This window comes from Cetorhinus maximus, chromosome 14 (assembly GCF_964194155.1).
Source record: "Cetorhinus maximus chromosome 14, sCetMax3.hap1.1, whole genome shotgun sequence".
Lineage (NCBI taxonomy): Eukaryota > Metazoa > Chordata > Chondrichthyes > Lamniformes > Cetorhinidae > Cetorhinus > Cetorhinus maximus.
The window spans coordinates 9,139,082-9,159,964 of NC_135892.1; the positions used below are offsets into that span (position 1 = coordinate 9,139,082).

The window sequence follows — 20,883 nt, forward strand, 5'->3', positions numbered from 1 at the left end:
TTATCCTCATTGACACAAGAGATCGCCTTGTCAACCTTCTCTGTAAAGATGTGACCAGGTTATCCAGAGTTCAATCTTGCAGATGAAAAGATACTTTGGATCTTTTTTTGATTACCTTCGGTATCAAGGAATATTTATTGCAGAGATAAAATTTGGTGGGACAGAATCCATGAAAGGCATATTGAGCATTAAACATTCACTCCCTCCACCACCAATGCACAGTGGCAGCAGTGTATGCCATCTACAAGTTGCACTGCAGCAACTTGCCCAGGCTCCTTTGACAGCATCTTCCAAACCTGCTACCTCTACCACCTAGAAGGACAAGGGCAGCACCTGCAAGTTCCCTCCAGGTCTCACACCATCTGGACTTGAAACTATATCGCCGTTCATTCACTACCACTGGGTCAAAATCCTGGAACTCCCTCCCTAACAGCACTGTGGGTGTACCTACACCACACGGGCTGCAGCGGTTCAAGAAGGCAGTTCAACACCACTTTCTCAAGTGCATTTAGGGGTGGGCAATAAATGTTGGCCCTAGCCAGTGACACCCACATCCCGTGAACAAATAAAAGAATAATCATGACAGCCAAATGGTCTCGTCTTGCTCCTAGCTTTATGCTCTTAAGCAGCCACATCTGGAAGTATAATTCTGGTTCCCGAGAGTAACTGAGAAACACATACCAAATAAGGTAAATACAAGAACTTTTTTTTTGTTCTTCAATATGCATACTTTCCAAATGCCTAATCTATTAGACACTGCAGAATGTTATTGAGGCACACCTGTAGTAGTGACTACATACGTAGTACTGGTGCCACTGAAAAAGTAGGAGAAATGACATTTTATCTGGCATTTTATTTTAATTTCTTAACAGACATATAACTTCCCTTTGACTACAAGTCTTCGCACGCCCAAATCTTTCCTGTATTGCTGAATTTACAAACAGACATATACACACAGGTGGTTACATTTTGAAAGAGGGAGAGAAAGAGAGAATCTTTTTTCCCAAAAAATTTATTAAAGGATATAAAACATTAGCATTATAATTTGTAATCATCAATTAAGAGCACCTTTGCAAGCTCTTCATTTAGCCCTGGCAGTTTACATATAGTGGAATTAATACAGTGCAACATCAATTCTCTTAAGATTAAAACTTGCTCAAGATCGAGTTACATATACGAAACTATTTACCTTCTGCTGTAAACTCAATGTAGAATAACACATCTAAACTCAACTGTAAAATATCCAAATTTACACACTAAAACCTTAACCCACGGTCAGTGAAATCAGATTCCTTTCTTCCCTCATCACAATCTGGGTTTCCATGGCTGTAAGTTAAATTTCAGCACTTTTAAACATTTCAATAAAGAAAAAATTGCAAAATCATTGGTTTTCTGATGGTTAGGGAGGTATTAAAAACCTTTAGTCCTTTGTAGTTTTCTATCACATATTTAATATAGAACTGCATTTCAAAACAATCTTCAAATTGCCAATCTGTTGTTATAAGTTTGATACTGCTTCACATGCAGCTTTGAGGCACATCTTTTAACTCGATCCTGAAATTTAGGGAGAAGGATGTCACCAGATTTGGTGACAAGCCATGACATTACTTTTTGAAATCTGTATGAGAGAATGGAAAAAATAAGCCAACTGGAACAGTGCCACGTAATAGCAATAATTTGAGAAATGTTTCACTTTATGAATAGATATTGCAATTTAATTTCCTGAAAATGTATCATCTATTTTCAACATTATACTTTTTCAATTATTCGCCATCACGATTGTCCCAAATCCACAAATAAAGACTATCCTGGGGTTAATACATCAGATACATTCAAACCTCAACAGTCCGAACTCTTAGGGACTGATTCATTGGCTGAGGTTTTAATCTCTCCTACTGAATATTGTAGAATATTTCAGAACAACAGTAAAAGGTTATAAATAGGAGATTCATTAATCACAATGTTATAAAGAAGCTCCACTGTAGAGCACAGCAACATCTCGTACAGCAAATAGGATGGATGCTGAAATATGAATTGGCATTGCAAGCTAGACAGGTCCAGCACATCAGGTGCTCCTGTTCAAAAGAAGCTGCCCAAGTGCAAAAGCAGCAGAATCAAGTGTCTGCGCACACCAGTGTTTGGTGAAGATTATAATTAAAGAAAAATGTGAAAGAATGACTGTTTTACAAGATATCATGATGCAGTCAATTTGACTTCAGTGTATACCTAATGACTGTTAATTGTATGCAATTTAAAATAAAAATAAAAACATTGAGGACCTACACCCATTGCACAGTCCTGTTAAATATGCAGTTTTACTATTTATGTCTTAAGTATATAATTTTCACCTACATTACACGCCACCATATTTTCAGCCAAAATTGCCAATAAATTCAGGAACATGTCCTGCGTGATAGTACTAATAGCACAAGGTTAACAGTTTCACATTTAGATCACTGAACGCTAAGCTTAATGTGTTACAGCACACTGCTGTGCACACAATCACATCTATTATAGTTCCCCCTGCAAATGTAAAATGAACATACCTGATCAAACCTCAAATTGACTAGCAGCTCCAAAGTTGGTATTTGTGATATTAACTAAATAATTAGTTACTTTATGAAGTGAAACCAGTAATATTGAAGTTAGGCACCCAATGGCTATTAAATATAGTGCCTAATGTAGTATATAGATATATCTGAATCTTTCAGATGGCAAACGTGAAATGTTATGCATCGAATGAAACTCAAGTCAATTGAGAAGGGTTCTTTCACATTAAGTATTTTAGGGAAGCTTTTTTTTGTCTAACATACAATCACGACAAACAGGATTAACACTCTAGAGAAGTCAACTGTGATCATCTTCATTTTAAGCAGAGATGCTATGCTCAGAATAAAGCAGCTCTTACCAGCATAATCAGGATACATAAAGTACAAAGTGCAATTATTATTGTATCAAAAAAGATAAAACTCTCAATATCCTTTACATAATTAAAATATATGAAATACATTATAGCTGGGTAGTCTGAGGCTGTGGTGTGGTGCCATTTAAAGAAGTCAAGCGTATTCAGGTCACAGGGCTTCGAAGCCTGCAAACACCACCTTCTATTGCTAGCGACTGTCCAGCCACAGCTCCTGGTGGAAGCCTTGAAATGTGAGTCTGTAAATAAACATATTAATAATTTTAGTATTCCAGATGAACACTGCTGTACAATAGGTAGTTTGGCATGAAGTGGAATCAAACAATATCTCAATTGCGCTCTCGGAATCTAAAAAATATTCAGTGCCATTGATAAATGCCATCGAAACCATTTGCGCTTGCAATAAACTCTACATCTGCATCCAATATGCACTTACTCAGAATTCCAGCATCCCTCTATAGGCTGGAGGAAAAGTAACGAGAGATGTAAAGGAACACTTTTGAGTTATTAAAGGCTACAATAACATGAATTGGTTGGGTGGCCACACATGCTCCTGGCAGAAGTGTTGACAAACTACCAAATCTATCCTTCTCAGCCTCTCTTACCCAAAGAGGCGGGGTGGGGCGGGGGAAAATTCCGTTATCGCTGGGGCTAAAAACAGAAATATTATTAGTCTTACTATTGAATGGGTCACAGCATAATGATACTTAATACAAGCTAAATCTGAAATCCTCCCAATGCCACAGAACAGGGCTAACTCATTGAATCTCAGCTTATAATATTCAATTGGATATTATATATATCCAGAAGTTTGGGTGTTGCTTTTCCTCCAGTGTTAGGCTCTTCTTGTTATACATGTTAAAGAAAAATTTGCATTTATATAGCACCTTTTAAGACCTCAGGACTTTTCCAAAGTGCATTTGAAGTGTAGTCACTGTTGCAATGTAGTGGAACATGGTAGCCAATTTATGCACAGTAAGGTCCCACAAACAATTGTAGTAATGACCGGATAATCTGTTTAATTATCTTGGTTGATGGATAAATATTGGCCAGAACACCGCTGCTCTTCTTCAAATAGTGCCATGGATCTTTTACATCAATCTGAGGGGCCTCGTTTTAATGTCTCATCCAAAAGATGTTTCTAAAACAGGGCAGCACTCCCTCCATACTGCACTGAAGCATCAGGCCACGTTGTGTGTTCAAGTCCTTGAGTAGGATTGAACCAACAACCATCTGGCTTGGAGGACAGTCTGCTACAACTGAACCAAGGCTGAAACTTCAGTGCAGAGAGATGCACAGAACCAGCTTTTTCAAGGACCGTGTGTTTTTGCATAACATAGATCACAGTATGGCAGGAAATATTACTGGTAAAAATGACACCATGTGAAAATCAAAAAACCTGTGTCGGAGTCTTATACAATAAATCAGTGAAGATACGTAAGCAGCGTGACAAGGGTATTGGAAAAGTTAATAAGGTTTCAGGTTGTATTATTAGAAGAATACATTATAAAACTAATTATTATTAGGTTGTACAAAGCCTTGACACTGACATTGCATTAGGGAGTATTGTGGCTGTTTTTTTTTCACCACACACAGGAGATACAAAGAACGGCAATTAAAATGATATCCAGTCTTAAGGCTCTCTTATCAGGATAAGTAAAGGTACTGGGCTACTCTTATTAAAGAAATACAACTATGAATTAGCCAAGATTAAGATTTTAAAATGAAAGTAGAATTAGATTCTGTCCTGTTGAATTTCATAATTGAGATGGATAGAATTAGGAAGACCTAGGGGGTTTGCATATAAAATACACAAACAAAGGAGTTAGGTTAGATTCTTGGAATGAAGCATTTTTCAGATTCATTGCACTTTGGAACTGTTTACTAAAGCATGTAGTGAGTACGGATTCCTCACAGTCCTGGAGAAGATGGCTAGACAAATTTTTGAGAGCACACATTTCCTGTTAAAGCGGTTGTCACAGAGAAGCTGGAAATAAGAGGATTTCAGAGTTACCGCAGCCTGATGGGGTTCTGTTTGATTATTTTAGACAGTCAGAGAGGAACTGCCACGAGTTTTCCCTTCAGTTGGCTTCTGGTTTTTTTGCACATTTCCCAGAAAATTGTGCAAGGCATGAGTAAATGGTGTTTGTGGCTGCACTGTGTGGATGGGCAGTGCTTAATGGACCATATGCTCCAATCTCACCCTTTTGTACATTAATAACCCCTTGCTACTGGAGGTTTCTACAGGAGGGTATTAAAAATGTTTCCTAGAATTCTGGGACATTTTGCGTTTGTGAGAGTGTACTGCAATTTTTCGGTGTACTTTTCAAAAGGCTCATAAATTGCCCAGTCATAAATATTAACAATCTTCAATTATGTCTCACAGTAATTATAGCACAGGATTACTTACAGTAAACCTGATCAGCTTATTGCAATGGAAAAGTTTTAATCAGTTAAGAGTAGCGCTGAAAAGGCAAGCTTTGAAGATCAAAAAATGCTATTATGAAACAATGGCTTTATACTGTTGCACAAATCACAAAAATATAACAAAGTGGGTGACTTTGCAGTTCCAAAATAAACACACGGGACAAATAACAACTTTATATTTAAGGAATAGGAAATGACTAGCATGTGTGTGTGTGTGGAAAGAAGGGTTTGACCAAGTTAGTACTTGATCTGGCTTGAGGGAATGTCAAGAGCCAAATCACTGGCATGGTGAAACCCTTATACACTTGGAGCTCATTCTTGCATTTGGTCAGCAGATTGCAAACAGAAGTGCATAAAATACTGATTTAGATTTGAAAGAACATTTGGATTGGCAGCACAGACAAAGGGAATAATAAAAATTCCAAATGGATATTTTGTAATGTACATTTACGAATTTTACAATACTCTATCATCACAGTGGTGATATGATTTCATCAGTGAACAAATCAAAGTAAAATATATCATTTTCATTGTACTACAAGAATTCCTACATAATGGCAAGGATTTCTCTTTAGAGGTTTACTTGAAGGATTTTTGTAGATACAACCTCAACACAACAACAATGGTGGCAAGCTGAGAGCTGTAGACATTACAGCTGAAGAAACATGACCAAATAAGGATTAATGACATAACTGTAAGCAGATGCCTGACCTGATTTATTATTTCAAAATGCCCGCATCTTCAGACAGACCAAAACACCCAGTCCAGGAAACAACAGCGTCACTGTTAAGTTAAGATCTAATAAATATGACAATTGATCAGAAGAACAAGGGGCTAACTGGAAGATCTTACAGATCTGTCACTTATTCATGAAAGGGGAGGGAACAAAATACACAACAATGTGCATTTATATATAACCTTTAACATAGAAAATGTTCCATGGTGACTTTACGGGGGAAGAAAGAAAATAAATAAAATAGACTAAAAAGGGATAATAGATTGAACATTAAGTCAGGGTGCAAGAGTTAACTGAAAACATGCTCTGAAAAATGGGAACTTTCTTTTAAAAAAAGAGGGAGGGAGCAGAAGAAAAATAGCCAGAAGGACACCCTAAAGGATCAGGACAATATTTCATACGAAAGGGACTTGGAGTGAGAAATTTAAAAATATGAAGCAAACTTAGATGGAACCTGATGACTATGTCCAGGTTTGAGGGTTGTCCTCTGGCGCAATACACAGAAAATTAGGTTCTTTTAAAGCACGAAGCACGTTGAAAGAGCAAGAGTACAAGATGGAAAAGCGCGTACTCATGAAATATCTCATTTCCAGAGAATTTATTCTATCTAAGTAAGGAATATTACTGGAGGGTGCAGTACTCTGCTCAAGCATGTACCGAAAACATTATAAATGAACAACAAATTCAGCATGTAAATTAGATTATTGTAGTGCCAAAATGCAGAGAAAATAAATATTGTGTGAAACACATTACTCTTCAAAGAGTTTATATTTTACTATAATTCCCAGTGTTTAACTAGTAAAAGAACAGAAGGGCAAAAATTGGAAGAACAGAATCTGCACCTGTAGAGATCAGGTCGACAGCTTTGCTTTGTTCCTACACCAGGTTGAAGTCTATTATTTTCCAATACTGGCAACAATATTTCCAGCCATTTCCACATGCTATAAAAAAGCCGCTTTCATCACCACTGATCAAGACAACAGATGTTGGCAAAAAAAAACTTCCAAAAACCAACACAAAGACAGGTCAGAGTACGCAGAGCAGCTGACTGGAAAATAAAATATGGCAAAAGTGTAAAATAGTTTTAAAATGAGGGGAGGAACAAACTTCTGCTTTTAATCAGATCATATTCTTCCAATGACCTCTTTTGAACATGTAACAGGAGTTAGCTAAATTGGTTTCAAATTTCTTCATTGTGACTACTTTCAATTTGATCTTTTACAAATATATTTAATTTAAGAATAAACACAACTTATTTCTCTCCTGTTAAAAAAAAACAACTGTACATCAAGGCAACATTTGATCAAATGTAGCAACAAGGAGTCCTAGCACAACTGGAGTCAATAGGAATCAGGGAAAACTCTCCACTGGTTGGGGTCAAACTAGTACAGGCTGTGGTGTTGGAGGCCAATAATCTCAGTCCTAGGACATTGTTGCAGATGTTTCTCAGGGTAGTGTCTGAGGCCCAACCATCCTCAGATGCTACATTAATGACCTCCCTTTTATCAGAAGTGGGGATATTCGCTGATGACTGCGCAATGCTCAGCACCATTTGCAACTCCTCAGATATCGGTACAATCTGTGCTAATGTGCAGCAAGGCATGGACAACATTCAGGCTTGGGCAGATAAATGGCACCATTTGTGCCACACAAGTGGCAGGCAATTCCATCTCCAACAAAAGAGAATATAACCATCTCCACTTGACACTCAATGGCATTACCATTGATGAATCCTCCATAATCAACATCCTGGAGGCTACCACTGACCAGAAACTGAACTGGACCAACCATGTAAATATTGGCTTAACATCTGCCATAGGGAAAATGTTAGAAGCTATTACTAAAGATGCTATAACAGGGCACTTACATGAATTCAAAGTGATCAGGCAGAGTCAAAATGGTTTTGAGAAAGGGGAATCATGTTTAACCAATTTATTGAAGAAGCAACAAGTGCTGTGGATAAAAGGGATCTGATCGATGTACTGTACTTAGGTTTTCAGAAGGTATTTGATAAGGTGCTGCATCAAAGATTATTGCGGAAAATAAAAGCTCATGGTGTAGCAGGTAACATTTTGGCATGGACAGAAGAGTGGCTAGCTAACAGGAACAGAGTAGGCATAAATGGGTCATTTTCTGCTGACAGGATGTGACGAGTGTTGTGCCACAGGATCAGTGCTGGGGCCTCGACTCTTCAATTTATATGAATGATTTGGATGAAGGAACCAATGGTACGATTGCTAAACTTGATGATGATACATTGATAGGCAGGAAAGTAAGTTGTGAAGAGGACATGAGGAGGCTACGAAAGGATATAGATAGGTTAGGTGAGTGAACAAAGGTCAGGCAAATGGAGTATAATGTTGGAAAATGTGAGGTTGTCCATTTTGGTAGGACGAATAAAAAAGAAGCATATTATTTAAATGGTGAGAGATTGCAGAGCTCTGAGATGCAGGAGGATCTGGGTGTCCTAGTGTATGAATCGCAAAACATTAGTATGCAGGTGCAGCAAGTAATTAACAAAGCTAATAGAACATTATCGGTTATTGCAAGGGTAATTGAATTCAAGAGTATGGAGGCTATGCTTCAGTTATACAGGGCATTGGTGAAACCATATCTGGAGTACTGTGTATGGTTTTGGTCTCCTTATTTAAGGAAGGATATAAATGCATTGGAAGCAGTTCAGAGAAGGTTTACTAGATTAATACCTATAATGGGCAGGTTGTCTTAGAGAAGGCTGGACAGGCTAGGTTGTGCCCGCTGGAGTTTAGAAGAGTAAGAGGCGACTTGATTGAAACATATAAGATCCTGAGGGGACTTGACAGGGCGGATGTGGAAAGGATGTTTCCTCTTGTGGGAGAATCTAGAACTAGTGGCCAGTGTTTAAAAATAAGGGGTCACCCATTTAAGACAGATGAGGAAAATTTTCTCTCAGAGGATTGAGACACTTTGGAACTCTCTTCCTCAAAAGGTGGTTGAGGCAGAGTCTTTGAAAATGTTTGAGGTAGAAGTGGGTGGATTCTTGATAAGCTAGGGGGTGAAAGGGCAGGAATGTGAAATTGAGGTTAAAATTAGATCAGCCATGATCTTATTGAATGGCAGAGCAGGCTCAGGAGACCGAGTGGCATACCCTTGCTCTTAATCCGTATGTTTGTATTTACTTATATACTGTGGCTATAAGCGCAGGTCAGAGGCTGGGAATTCTGAGGCAAGTAACTTACTGTCCGATTCCCCAAAGCCTGTCCACCATTTACAAGGCACAAGTCAGGAGTGTGATGGAATACTCTCTACTTGCCTCAGTGAGTGAGGCTCCAACAACACTCAAGAAGCTCAACACCATCAGGACAAAGCAGCCTGCTTGATCACAGCCCATCTGCCAACTTAAACATTCACTCCTTCCACCATTTCTGCACAATGGCAGCAGTGTGTATTATATACAAGCTGCCCCACACCCAAGGCTCCCTCGACAGCACCTTCCAAACCCACAACCTCTACCAACTTGAAGGACAAGTACAGCAGAAGCCTGGTAACACCATCACCTGCAAGTTCCCCTCCAAGCCACATATCATCCTGACTTGGAACTATATCGCCATTCCTTCACTGTCACAGGATCAAAATCCTGAAGCTCCCTTCCCAGCAGCACCATGGGTATACCTGCACCAGGTGGAATGCAGTAGCTCAACAAGGTGGCTCACCACCATCTTCTCAACGGCAATAAATGCTGGCCTTGCTAGTGACGCCCGCATTATATGAAAGAATAAAAACAAACAAATTGCAGTACCAACCTTTAGGATCATCCACAAGCCACTAATATTTGTAGATGAGTAGATGCAACTCCTTTTTTATGTCAATGATTTTTAAAAATTCATTCATGGGATGTGTGCGTTGCTGGCTAAGCCAGCACTGATTGTCCATCCTTAATTGCCCTTGAGAAGGTGGTGGTGAGCTGCCTTAGGGAGGGAGTTCCAGGATTTTGACCCAGTGACAGTGAAGGAACTGTGATCCATTTCCAAGTCAGAATGGTGAGAGGCTTGGAGGGGAGTGTTCCCATATGTCTGCTGCCCTTGTCCTTCAAGTTGGTAGAGGTCGTGGGTTTGGATGGTGTTGTCCAAGGAGCCTTGGTGAGTTCTGACTGTCCAAAAAATTTAATGATTTCAAAAATTACTTCAGAGCAATAAGTTTTATATTAAACAAAAAAATTGCTTCATAAATGTAGTGCATTCTAACAATAACGGAAATATAATCTACGGTAAGCTCATGTCATGAAGTAAATTTCTAATATTTGGCAGAACCCAGCAGAATGTATAGTACTTAACTCTTTGAAAACATTGGGCAGATTCTGGTGTTCATGGAGGATAATAAGCAAGGTAGAATTGATTTAATCTACTGATACACGATTCTTTGTTGTGTCAACTATTAGCACCCCAATCAGCTACAAGCTAGTCTGAAGTGGTCCAACAACTTTAATGTGAATCTCTCCAAAATGTTGAATGTTTAAAATGAACTCAGATCTGATCCCCCAACCTTGATCATGATAAATCCTTAAATTCCAATAGATAGGTAGGGGTCTGGAACTCACTGCCTGAAAGGGACAGAGAGGCAGAAACTCACATTGTATTTAAAGAAGGACTTGGTCTGCAGCCTTACAGATTGCATGTATATCCTTGAGCTGAAGGTGGAATTAGGTTGGATAGCGCTTTTCTGGCCACCTTCTGTGCTGTAAAGTTCTTTGATATTTGTGAACTGGTATATCTCAGAAAGGAAAAACTGACACGGCATCATTCCAGGAAATGGGCTATAGAAAATCACCAGCTTGCAATACAAGTGGTTCTGGGCATCACACCTTAGGAAGGATTTACTGTCGTTGGACGGAGTGCAGCCTAGATTTATTAGAATACCTGGACTCAAATGATAAAATTATGGGGAGGGATTACACAAACAGTTAGGGTGGATAAAGAAACTATTTTTGCTGCTTAGGGAGTATAAGACTAGGAGGCAAAGTCTAAAAATTAGATCCAGACCATTGAGAAGTGAAATTAGGAAAACACCTCTAAACACAAAGGGTAGTAGAAATTTGGAACTCTCTTGCAAACAGCAATTGATGCTAGATCAATTGTTAATTTTAGATGATATTGATAGATTTCTGTTAACCAAAGATATTAAGGGATAAGGGGCAAAGGCAGATATATAGAGTTAGGTCACAGATCAGCCATGTTCTCATTGAAAGGAAGAACCAACTGGAAGGGACTAAATGGCCTCCTCCTGTCTCTAAGCATCATGAACACCATGACTACTACACAGGGTCATTTGAGATAATACAAAGCAAGCTGGCTCAACCAAAACAAAATTCAAAAACCTTTTTTTATTCATTCATGGGATGTGGGCATTGCTGGCTATGCCAGCATTTATTGCCCACCCCTAACTACCCTTGAGAAGAAGGTGGTGAGCTGCCTTCTTGAACCGATGCAGGCCATGTGGTGTAGGTACACCCACAGTGTCATTAGGGAGGGAGTTCCAGGTTTTTGACCCAGCGACAGTGAAGGGACAAGTCAAGTTGGTGAATGGCTTGGAGGGGAACTTCCAGGTGGTGGTGCTCCCATTTGCCTGATGACTTTGTCCCTCTAGATGGTAGCGGTCGTGGGTTTGGAAGGTGGTGTCTAAGGAGGCTTAGTGACTTCCTGCAGTGCATCTTGTAGATTGTACACACTGCTGCCACTGTGCATCGGTGGTGGAGGGAGTGAATATTGGTGGATGGGGTGCCAATCAAGCGGGCTCCTTTGTCCTGGATGGTGTCAAGCCTTTGACTGTTGTTGGAGCTGCACTCATCCAGGCAAGTAGAGAGTATTCCATCACACTCCTGACTTGTGCCTTGTACACAAGTTTCGAGGAGTCAGGTGGTGAGTTACTCGCCACAGCATTCCTAGCCACTGACCTGCTGTTGCAGCCATGGTATTTATATGGCTAGTCCAGTTCAGTTTCTGGTCAATGGTAACCCCCCCAGGATGTTGATAGTGGGGGGCTCAGTGACGATAATGCCATTGAACGTCAAGGGGTGATGGTTAGATTCTCTCTTGTTGCAGATAGTCATTGCTTGGCACTTGTGTGGCAAATGTTACTTGCCACATGTCAGCCCAAGCCTGGATATTGCCCAAGTCTTGCCACATTTGGACATGGCTCACTTTAGTCTCTGAGTCATCGCAAATGGTGCTGAACATTGCACAATCAGCAGCAAACATCCCCACTTCTGACCTTATGATGGAAGGAAGGTCATTGATGAAGCAGCTGAAGATGGTTGAGCCTAGGACACTACCCTGAGGAGCTCTTGCAGTGATGTCCTGGAACTGAGATGACTGACCTCCAACAAACACAACCATCTTCCTTTGTGCTAGGTATGACTCCAACCATCGGAGAGTTTTCCCATTGACTCCAGTTTTGCTAGGGCTTCCTGATGCCACACTCGGTCAAATGTTGCCTTGATGTCAAGGGAAGTCACTCTCACCTCACTTTTGGAGCTCAGCTATTTTGTCCATGTTTGAACCAAGGCTGTAATGAGGTCAGGGGCTGATTGGCCCTGGTGGAACCCAAATTGAGCATCAATGAGCAGGTTATTGCTATGCAAGTGCCGCTTGATAGCACTATTGATGACCCCTTCCATCATTTTACTGATGATCGAGAGTAGATTGATGGGACAGTAACTGGCCAGGTTGCCAGTGTTGTAGCTGTACTGGAACAGCTTGGCTAGGAGTGCGGCAAAGTCTTCAGTCCTATTGCCTGAATATTGTCAGGGCCCATAGTCTTTGCAGTATCCACTGCCTTCAGCCGTTTCTTGATATCACATGGAGTGAATCGAATTGGCTGAAGACTGGCATTTGTGATGCTGGGGACCTCCGGAGGACGCCGAGATGGATCATCCACTTGGCACTTCTAGCTGAAGATTGTTGCAAATGCTTCAACCTTACCTTTTGCATTGATGGGCTGGGCTCCTCCATCATTGAGGATAGAGTTATTTGTGGAGTCTCCTCCTCCAGTGAGTTGTTTAATTGTCCACCACCATTCATAACTGGGTGTGACAGGAATGCAGAGCTTAGATCTGATCTGTTGGCTGTGGAATTGCTTAGCTCCGTCTATCACTTGCTGCTTATGCTGTTTGGCACGTAGCTTCACCTCACCAGGTTGAAATCTCATTTTTAGGTATACCTAGTGCTGCTCCTGGCATGCCCTCCTGCACTCTTCATTGCACCTGGCTTAATGCTAGATATGCTAGGCCATGAAGGTACATGTACATGAAGGAACCCCTTGTTGGTTTCCTCACCACCTGCTGCAGACCCAGTCTAGCAACTATGTTCTTTAGGACTAGGCCAGCTCGGTCTGTCGTGATGCTACTGAGCCACTCTAGGTGATGGACATTGAAGTCCCCCACCCAGAGTACATCCTGTGCCCTTACCACCCTCACTGCTTCCTCCAAGTGGTGTTCAACATAGAGGAGTACTGACTCATCAGCTGGATGGTAATCCGCAGGAAGTTTCCTTTCCATGTAGGCCAGACCAGGTAGGACAGCAGATTTTCTTCCCTAAATGGCATTAGTGAACCAGATGGGTCTTTATGGCAATCAACAATGGTTTCATGGTTATCATCAGACTTTTGATTCCAGATTTTTATTGAATATAAATTTCACCATCTGCCATGGTGGGATTCAAACCTGGGTCCCCAGAGCATTACCCTGGGTCTCTGGATTACTAGTCCAGTGACAATGCCACTATGCCACCGCCTCCCCATGATTTTACTCTGATAACCAAGCAAAACTAATCATACAGCACAGCAAGGCTTGCTGGAGCAACAACATGCAGCATTACAGAATGCCAGAAGGTATGTCTATCCCACAATTCCCAACATTACAAAATTTTTCAACCTATCCACCCTACTTTGGGAAGTAGCAAACTAGATGCAAATCAACATTCATTTTCTAGATCCATACATGAAAAATAGCCAGTTGGGTAACGTACTGGGTGCTACTAGCATACTTGAAACTGCGCAACACCAAAAAACAATGTTTTGCAATGATCCAAAGTCTGTAACAAAATGCAAGGGTCGAGTCCTATTATTTGGAAACCAGCCTTGGCATGCCTGCATGATGTCATACAAACTTCCATTCCTGTTAAGACTGGCAAGAAAATTTAAGTAACTCAGATTTCTTAAAGCTATTAAAACAGTATCAAGATTGCAGCAGCTGCCAAGGTAATACCTTTCTTATGCCAAACTCTGGTGCTGCAATCCAAAATCATCTGAATTGGCTACCCATGAACCAAGAGAATATCTACCAATTATAGGGTTGGGCACTTGCACTTACCTATGCTAACAGGATAAGCTTCATCTGTTCTTGGTGGAATATTACAGTCCAAGAATAAAAATGCTGTTAATGCTAGAACTACTCTCCTGTTCCCCACCCAATGCTTTTCCTCCTACCAACCTGCACCACAATTTTGTTACCAGGGCAACAATGTTGGAATAAAGTGAACATCCAAAACACTGCTTTTTCTGTGCAATGTTTATGAATTTGCCTCATTTGGACAGCAGCAATGGAGGGTGTATGTAGAGACAGCCAAAATTTAGATGGCCATTTTATAGTACCACTGAAAACTTAAGCCTGGATTTAGCCCAGCAGTTGATAATGGTGATATTGCAGATGGTTCAAAATTGATCGAGTTCAAGGTCACTTTCACGTAGGTTAGATTAACATGACTCAGTGAGGGGGCATTTCAGTGTTGCTTACTTCAAAACTGAAATCAAGTTTACATAATCTGCCAACAACCATAAAACTAAATTTAATTTTAAAAATTCTTCAATTACTTGAAATGCTTTAACAGTGCATGAAGTTGCAGCTTTTTGGCTGCCATTTTCATACCTCTGTGCTCTCACAGCAAGTTCTAAATATTACCCCTAAATAGGTATCTGGTCCCCTGGGGTACTAATTGACACCTTTGTTGTTCAGGACTAGTTTATAATGTGCAATCACATGGTCTACCCAAAATGTTCTTCAAGGAAAATTACTTGTGAAATCTCCTGCCTTTCTAAACAACTCATCTATTGTATGTGAAGTACAAAGATTAAAAAAAAGGCACAGGAATACATGCTGAACGGTAGGACCCTGGGAAGTGCCGAGGGTCAGAGGGACCTTGGTGTGCATGTCCACTGATCCCTTAAGGTGGCGGGACAGGTAAATAAGGTGGTTAAGAAAGCATATGGGATACTTGCCTTTATTAGCTGAGGCACAGAATATAAGAGCAGGGAGGTTATGCTGGAACTGTATAAAACGCTGGTTAGGCCACAGCTAGGGTATTGCGTGCAGCTCTGGAATCTGCATTATAGGAAGGGTGTGATTGCACTAAAGAGAGTGCAGAGGAGATTTACCAGGATGTTGCCTGGGCTGGAGAGTTTTAGCTATGAGGAGAGATTGGATAGACTGGGGTTATTTTCCCTGGAGCAGAGGAGATTGAGGGGAGACATGATTGAGGTATATAAAATTATGCTGGGCATAGATAGGGTAGACAGGAAGGAGCTTTTCCCTTTGGTGGAGGGATCAATAACCAGGGGGCATAGATTTAAGGTGAGCGCCAGGAGGTTTAGAGGGGATGTGAAGAAGAATTTTTTCACCCAGAGGGTGGTGGGAATCTGGAACTCACTGCCCAAAAGGGTGGTAGAGGCAGAAACCCTCATAACATTTACAAAGTATTTGGGTGTGCACTTGCGATGCCGTGGCATACAAGGCTATGGGCCTAGTGCTGGAAAATGGAATTAAAATAGTTAGGTACTTGTTTGATTGGCGCAGACTCGATGGGCCGAAGGGCCTTTTTCTGTGCTGTAGATCTCTATGACTCTATAAGTAGAAATTCTAAGAATTTTAAGTGAAATGCTTAACTATATTTTGTTATTTTCATAGAATGAGTTTACAGATTGGTATTTCTATGTTAATATTGCAAATCGCATCGATTTTATAATTTTAAATAAAGGATGAATGGTAGAGAAGTTGTTTTTTTTAAAGAATATGTGAAAAAAGTAAGAATAAATATGAAAAGAGATAAAAATGATGTTCAATTGGTAAGTGTAACAGAGGTAATTTCAAAGTGAATGAATAAAGCAGCAACATATCTGTTTTGCAAACATAACTAAATGAAAGTCTAGTGAGAGTAAATATTTTCAGCATAGATAAATGAATTAGGTTTTAAACTCCATTTGAAACAAATAGAGACAAAAACAAGGGTATATGAAATCTATTTGAAAAGACAGCATGAAATCTTCGTTGCTCAGCCAAAATAAATACCCAATGATAAATGGTGGCAGACTACTTCCACCATTAAATAAGCTTTAAGTTATTGAACAGAAAGTCTGAATAAAAACATTCTAACATTTATTGACTGAACTGCTGTACCTTTGGGTCAATTGGAGAAAGCAGATATTCTAGGAATAACTTGGATTAGGTCAGAATTTTACCAACAACAAAAACAGCCAATGAAAGGGCAAAAATAAAACTAGAAACAATCTTCTCAAAACACCAACATGTCATACCGTGGGTTAAGCTGGTTTACCCCCAATAAGACAGTGGTTATTAAACCTAATTTAAAATGGCAAATACTAACATGCCAGCTTTGCTGACAGATTATTTTTTGATCAAACTTGTCAACTATTTCCTCCCCACCCTTCTCCATCCTGAGTATTTGTGGTTGCTCGCTGAAAAACATTTGTGGCCACTGACTCAAAGTGGGGGTGGTGAAGAGGGATTAGTCTCGTAAAGGAAGGTCAAAAGCGTAATTTAAAATTGAAGTGAGAAGAGCAGCTGCGTCTGTCAGGCCTTCAACAATACCAGCTGCAGAATTTGCGGGCAATATGGAAACAATGTACACCAGATGTCAAAGAATGGAAGAGAAGCTGCTCAGCAAGCAGCCAACTTACCATGCCTTTAATGTCCCAGTGTCACCTCTGTTACTGAGCCACATTTCACACAGAATAAAACTGTTAAGTTCTAATATAAATCAAGGCTCTAACGTTTTGAGAACCACCCTGCATGTTTAGAGACTCAACACAAAAAGTCTTCACTTTGCTGCTTTGAAGTGCTTAGAAGAAAGAAATGTGAAGGAGGTTAGAAATTTTCCTTGAAAACCTCAAACAAGTACCGTCATCAAAAAGAGGTTTGGCGATCTGAACGATTTATGATTTAGCAATAGAAAATCTTATGGGGATGTTCTACACATCAAAGCTACTGCAAAATATACTTTTCTGTGAAACCCACATGGATTTTAAGTCAGCCAACACATGATCTGCATTGATTGGAAAAAACATTCACCTCATAGATGTGTGTAATCTCTTAAAAATATATATTTTGCAATGACATCTGTAAAATGCACAACTGTAAAAAAGGCAGACTGCCTCAATAAAATTAAAAATTAACATTAGAAAGAAGACATTTACTAAAAAGGGCTATAGCTTTAAATTACTAGGGTGGATTTAGGCTTACCTTAGCCTTGCCATCTTGAGTTGACATGTACCCAACACACATACTCTCAGTGGTATGACTCCATAAAAACTCAACTGCGTAGGAACAATTTTAAAACAAGGTCAGCAAAATTAAACGCATTTACAGGAACAGGTCACTCAGTAACAAAGGACAGCTACAAATATTAACACTTAATTAACATTGCAATAGTAATTTCATGTTTCAATGACATGTGATTATAAAACAAATCCTTTCAATGTTTCTTCCAATCCAAATTTCACAAAGTCTTCACTTTTTTTGATCATAAAAAAATCAAATCTCATGCAAAAGTTTTTATTGGCCTATAGTTAATTAAAGCTATATATTTTTGTAATCTTTCCTAACTTTGAATCTTCTAATGGTTTGTTGTATTCACTATTCAAACAAAAAATAGCCCTTGCACAAATTTTCTGAAATTTTTTTTTTCATTTAAGAAGGTTGGCCAATTCTGGTCTCTTGCACCTGTCCAAATTTAATTACTCCACCATTGGCAACCATGCCTTCAGCTACTTAGGCCCCAAAATCCGGAATTTCCTCACTAAATTTCACCACCTGACTACTCTCTTCCTTCTTTAAGATGGTCCTTAAAACCTACATGTTTTTGATTTTGCTTTTGATCACTTGTCTTAAAATCTCCCTATGTGGCTCAGTGTGAGGTGCCTTGCAATGTTTTACAATGTTAAAGATGCTTTATCAATGCGGGTTGTACATTCTTTTGCATCCAAACGGATCGCATTAGTTTTCACATGTATGAGGATGGCACCCAGCTCTATCTCACCATCTTTCTCAATTCCTCCACTGTTGCTAAATTATCAGGCTGCTTATCTGACATCCTGTGCTGGATGAACAGAAATTCCCTCTATGTAAGTATCGACAAGATTGAAGCCATTGTTTGTGATCCCTACTCCAAACTTTGTTTCCTAGGTCCCGACTCCATTCATCTCCCTAGCAGTTATCTGAGAGTAATGCAAACTTTTCAAAAGCTTGGTGTCATATCCGATCCTGAGATGAACTTCTGAACTTGCATTTGTGCCATCATTAAGGCCGCCGATTTCCGCCTAGTCAACTTCGCCCATCTCGGCTCATCTGCTGCTAAAGTCCTCATTCATATCTTCATTATCTCTAGACTTGACTATTCCAATACATTCTTGGCTGGTCTCCTACACTCTATCCTCGAAACGTGAGGTCATCCAAAATTCTGCTGCTCACATCTTAACTAGCACCAAGTTCCATTCCCCAATCACCCCTGTGCTCACTGACCTACACTGGCTCTCGGGTCAAGCAACATCTTGATTTTAAAATTCTCACCTGTTTTTCAAATCCTGCCATGGCCTCATCTCTCCCTACTTCTGTGATATTCTCCAGCCCCACAGCCTCAGATAGCTGCACTCCTCTAATTCTGGCCTCTTGTGCACTCCCAATTATAATTGCTCCACTATTGGTGGCCATGCCTTCAGCTGCCTGAGCCCCAAAGCTCTGGAATTCCCTCCTTACACCTCTCTGGCTCTTTACCTGGCTTCCCACCAAGACACTTCTTAAAACCTACCACTTTGATCAAGCTTTTGGTCACCTGACTGGAGATCTCATGTGGCTCAGTGTCATACTCTGTTTTATAATGCTTCTGTGAAATACCTTGGGATGTTTTATTCCATTAAAGGCGCTATATAAATAGGAGTTGTTATTGTTGTACTAATTTTCTGGTGCCATATTTAAAAGGTTTTAAAAAATTAGGCTCAAGAATATCTGGAAAAAAATATAGAAGCCACTAATTAAAAATTAAGTGGCTTCTAACTTGGCTCAGCAAACAAAGTTAGAAAACTTGCTGCAATTTTATTTTTATCCATTGGATGAAATCACCTGCAACAAGGTGATTGCCAACTTATGGTAAGACACTTTACCTGGCTAGCACTTCACTCGCCAGCAGCAGCATTGCCCTGGCTACTATTGATTGTCATATCACAGAAACTTTACAGTGCAAAAGATGGCCATTTGGCCCATGAAGTCAATGCTGACTCTCTGAAAGAGCATTCTACCTAGTCCCACCCCCGTGCCTTATCCCCATAACCTTGTACATTCTTTCTTTTCAGATAGTAATCCAATTCCCTTTTGAATACCTTGATCAAGCCTGCCTCCACCACCCTCTCAGGAAGATCGTTGCAGATTCCAACCACGCTCTGGGTGAAAAAATTTTTCCTCACCTCACTTTTACTCCTTTTGCAATTATTTTGAATCGGTGCCCTCTAGTTCTTGATGCTCTCGAGTGGGAACAGTTTCTCACTATTGGCCCTGTCCATACCCCCTAGGATCTTGAATACCTCTATCAGCCATCTTTTCTCCAAGAAATAGTTCCAACCTCTCCAATCTATCCTCAGCTACAGTTCTTTATCCTTGGAATCATTCTTGTGAATCTCCTCTATACTCTCTCCAATGCCTTCAAGTATGGTGCCCAGAACTGGAGCAGTACTCCAGATGAGGCCTAACTAGTATCTTATACAAATTCAACATGACCTCCTTACTCTTGTACTCAATGACCCTATTAATAAAGCCTAAGATACTATATGCTTTCTTAACTGCTCTCTCAACATGCCCTGCCATCTTCAACGCCTTATGTACATATACACTGAGGTCCCTCTGTTCTTGCACTTCCTTTAGAGTTTCTCCCTTTATTTTATAATGCCTCTCCATATTCTTCCTACCAAAATGAATCACCTCACACTTCTCTACATTGAACTTCAACTGCCATTTTCCTGCCCAATCCACCAACAGGTCTATGTCCTTCTGACGTTCAAGACTATCCTCATCACAGTTGACAATGTTTCCAATCTTCATATCATCTGCAAATTTTGAAATCATGCCCTGAACACCACAATCTAGGTCATTAATATATATCAGGAAGAGAAAGGGTCCCAACACTGACCCCTGGGCAGCTCCACTACAAACCTTCCTCCAATCTAAAAAAAAAACCATTTATCACTGCTCTCTGCTTCCTGTCACAGCCAATTTCTTATCCAAGTGTTTACTTTCCCTTTTATTCCATGAGCTAGAATTTTGCTCACAAGTCTGTCATGTGGCACTGTATCAAATGTCTTTTGAAAATCCATATACAACACATTAACAGCATTGCCCTTATCAACCTTCTCTGTTACCTCCTCAAAAAACTCCAGCAAGTTAATTAAACATGACTTTCCCTTATGAATCTATGCTGGCTTTCCTTAATTATCCTGCACTTGTCTAAGTGACTACTGATTTTGTCCCAAACAATAGTCTCCAGAAGTT

At 40.0% G+C, this 20,883-nt stretch overlaps 1 protein-coding gene across 9 annotated transcripts in view; it reads right to left on the reverse strand.

The window, feature by feature from the left end:
• Positions 1-836: 836 nt before the first annotated feature.
• The window catches only part of tasp1 (taspase, threonine aspartase, 1), a 92,549-nt gene continuing 72,502 nt past the window's right edge, over positions 837-20,883 (reverse strand). For 4 of the 9 annotated variants that reach the window (XR_013578646.1, XM_078556463.1, XM_078556467.1 and 1 more), the window contains 2 exons: positions 17,590-17,663; positions 837-3,159 (listed from right to left, as the gene is read on the reverse strand). Coding sequence is in view for 8 of the 9 variants with exons in the window: in XM_078556463.1 (XP_078412589.1) it covers positions 3,067-3,159; positions 17,590-17,663 (167 nt within the window). In the remaining variant the exon portion in view is untranslated. Of the gene's footprint in view, positions 3,160-3,254; positions 3,383-17,589; positions 17,664-20,883 lie in introns of those variants that run through there. The other 5 variants (XM_078556470.1, XM_078556468.1, XM_078556465.1 and 2 more) reach the window with 4 other exon arrangements.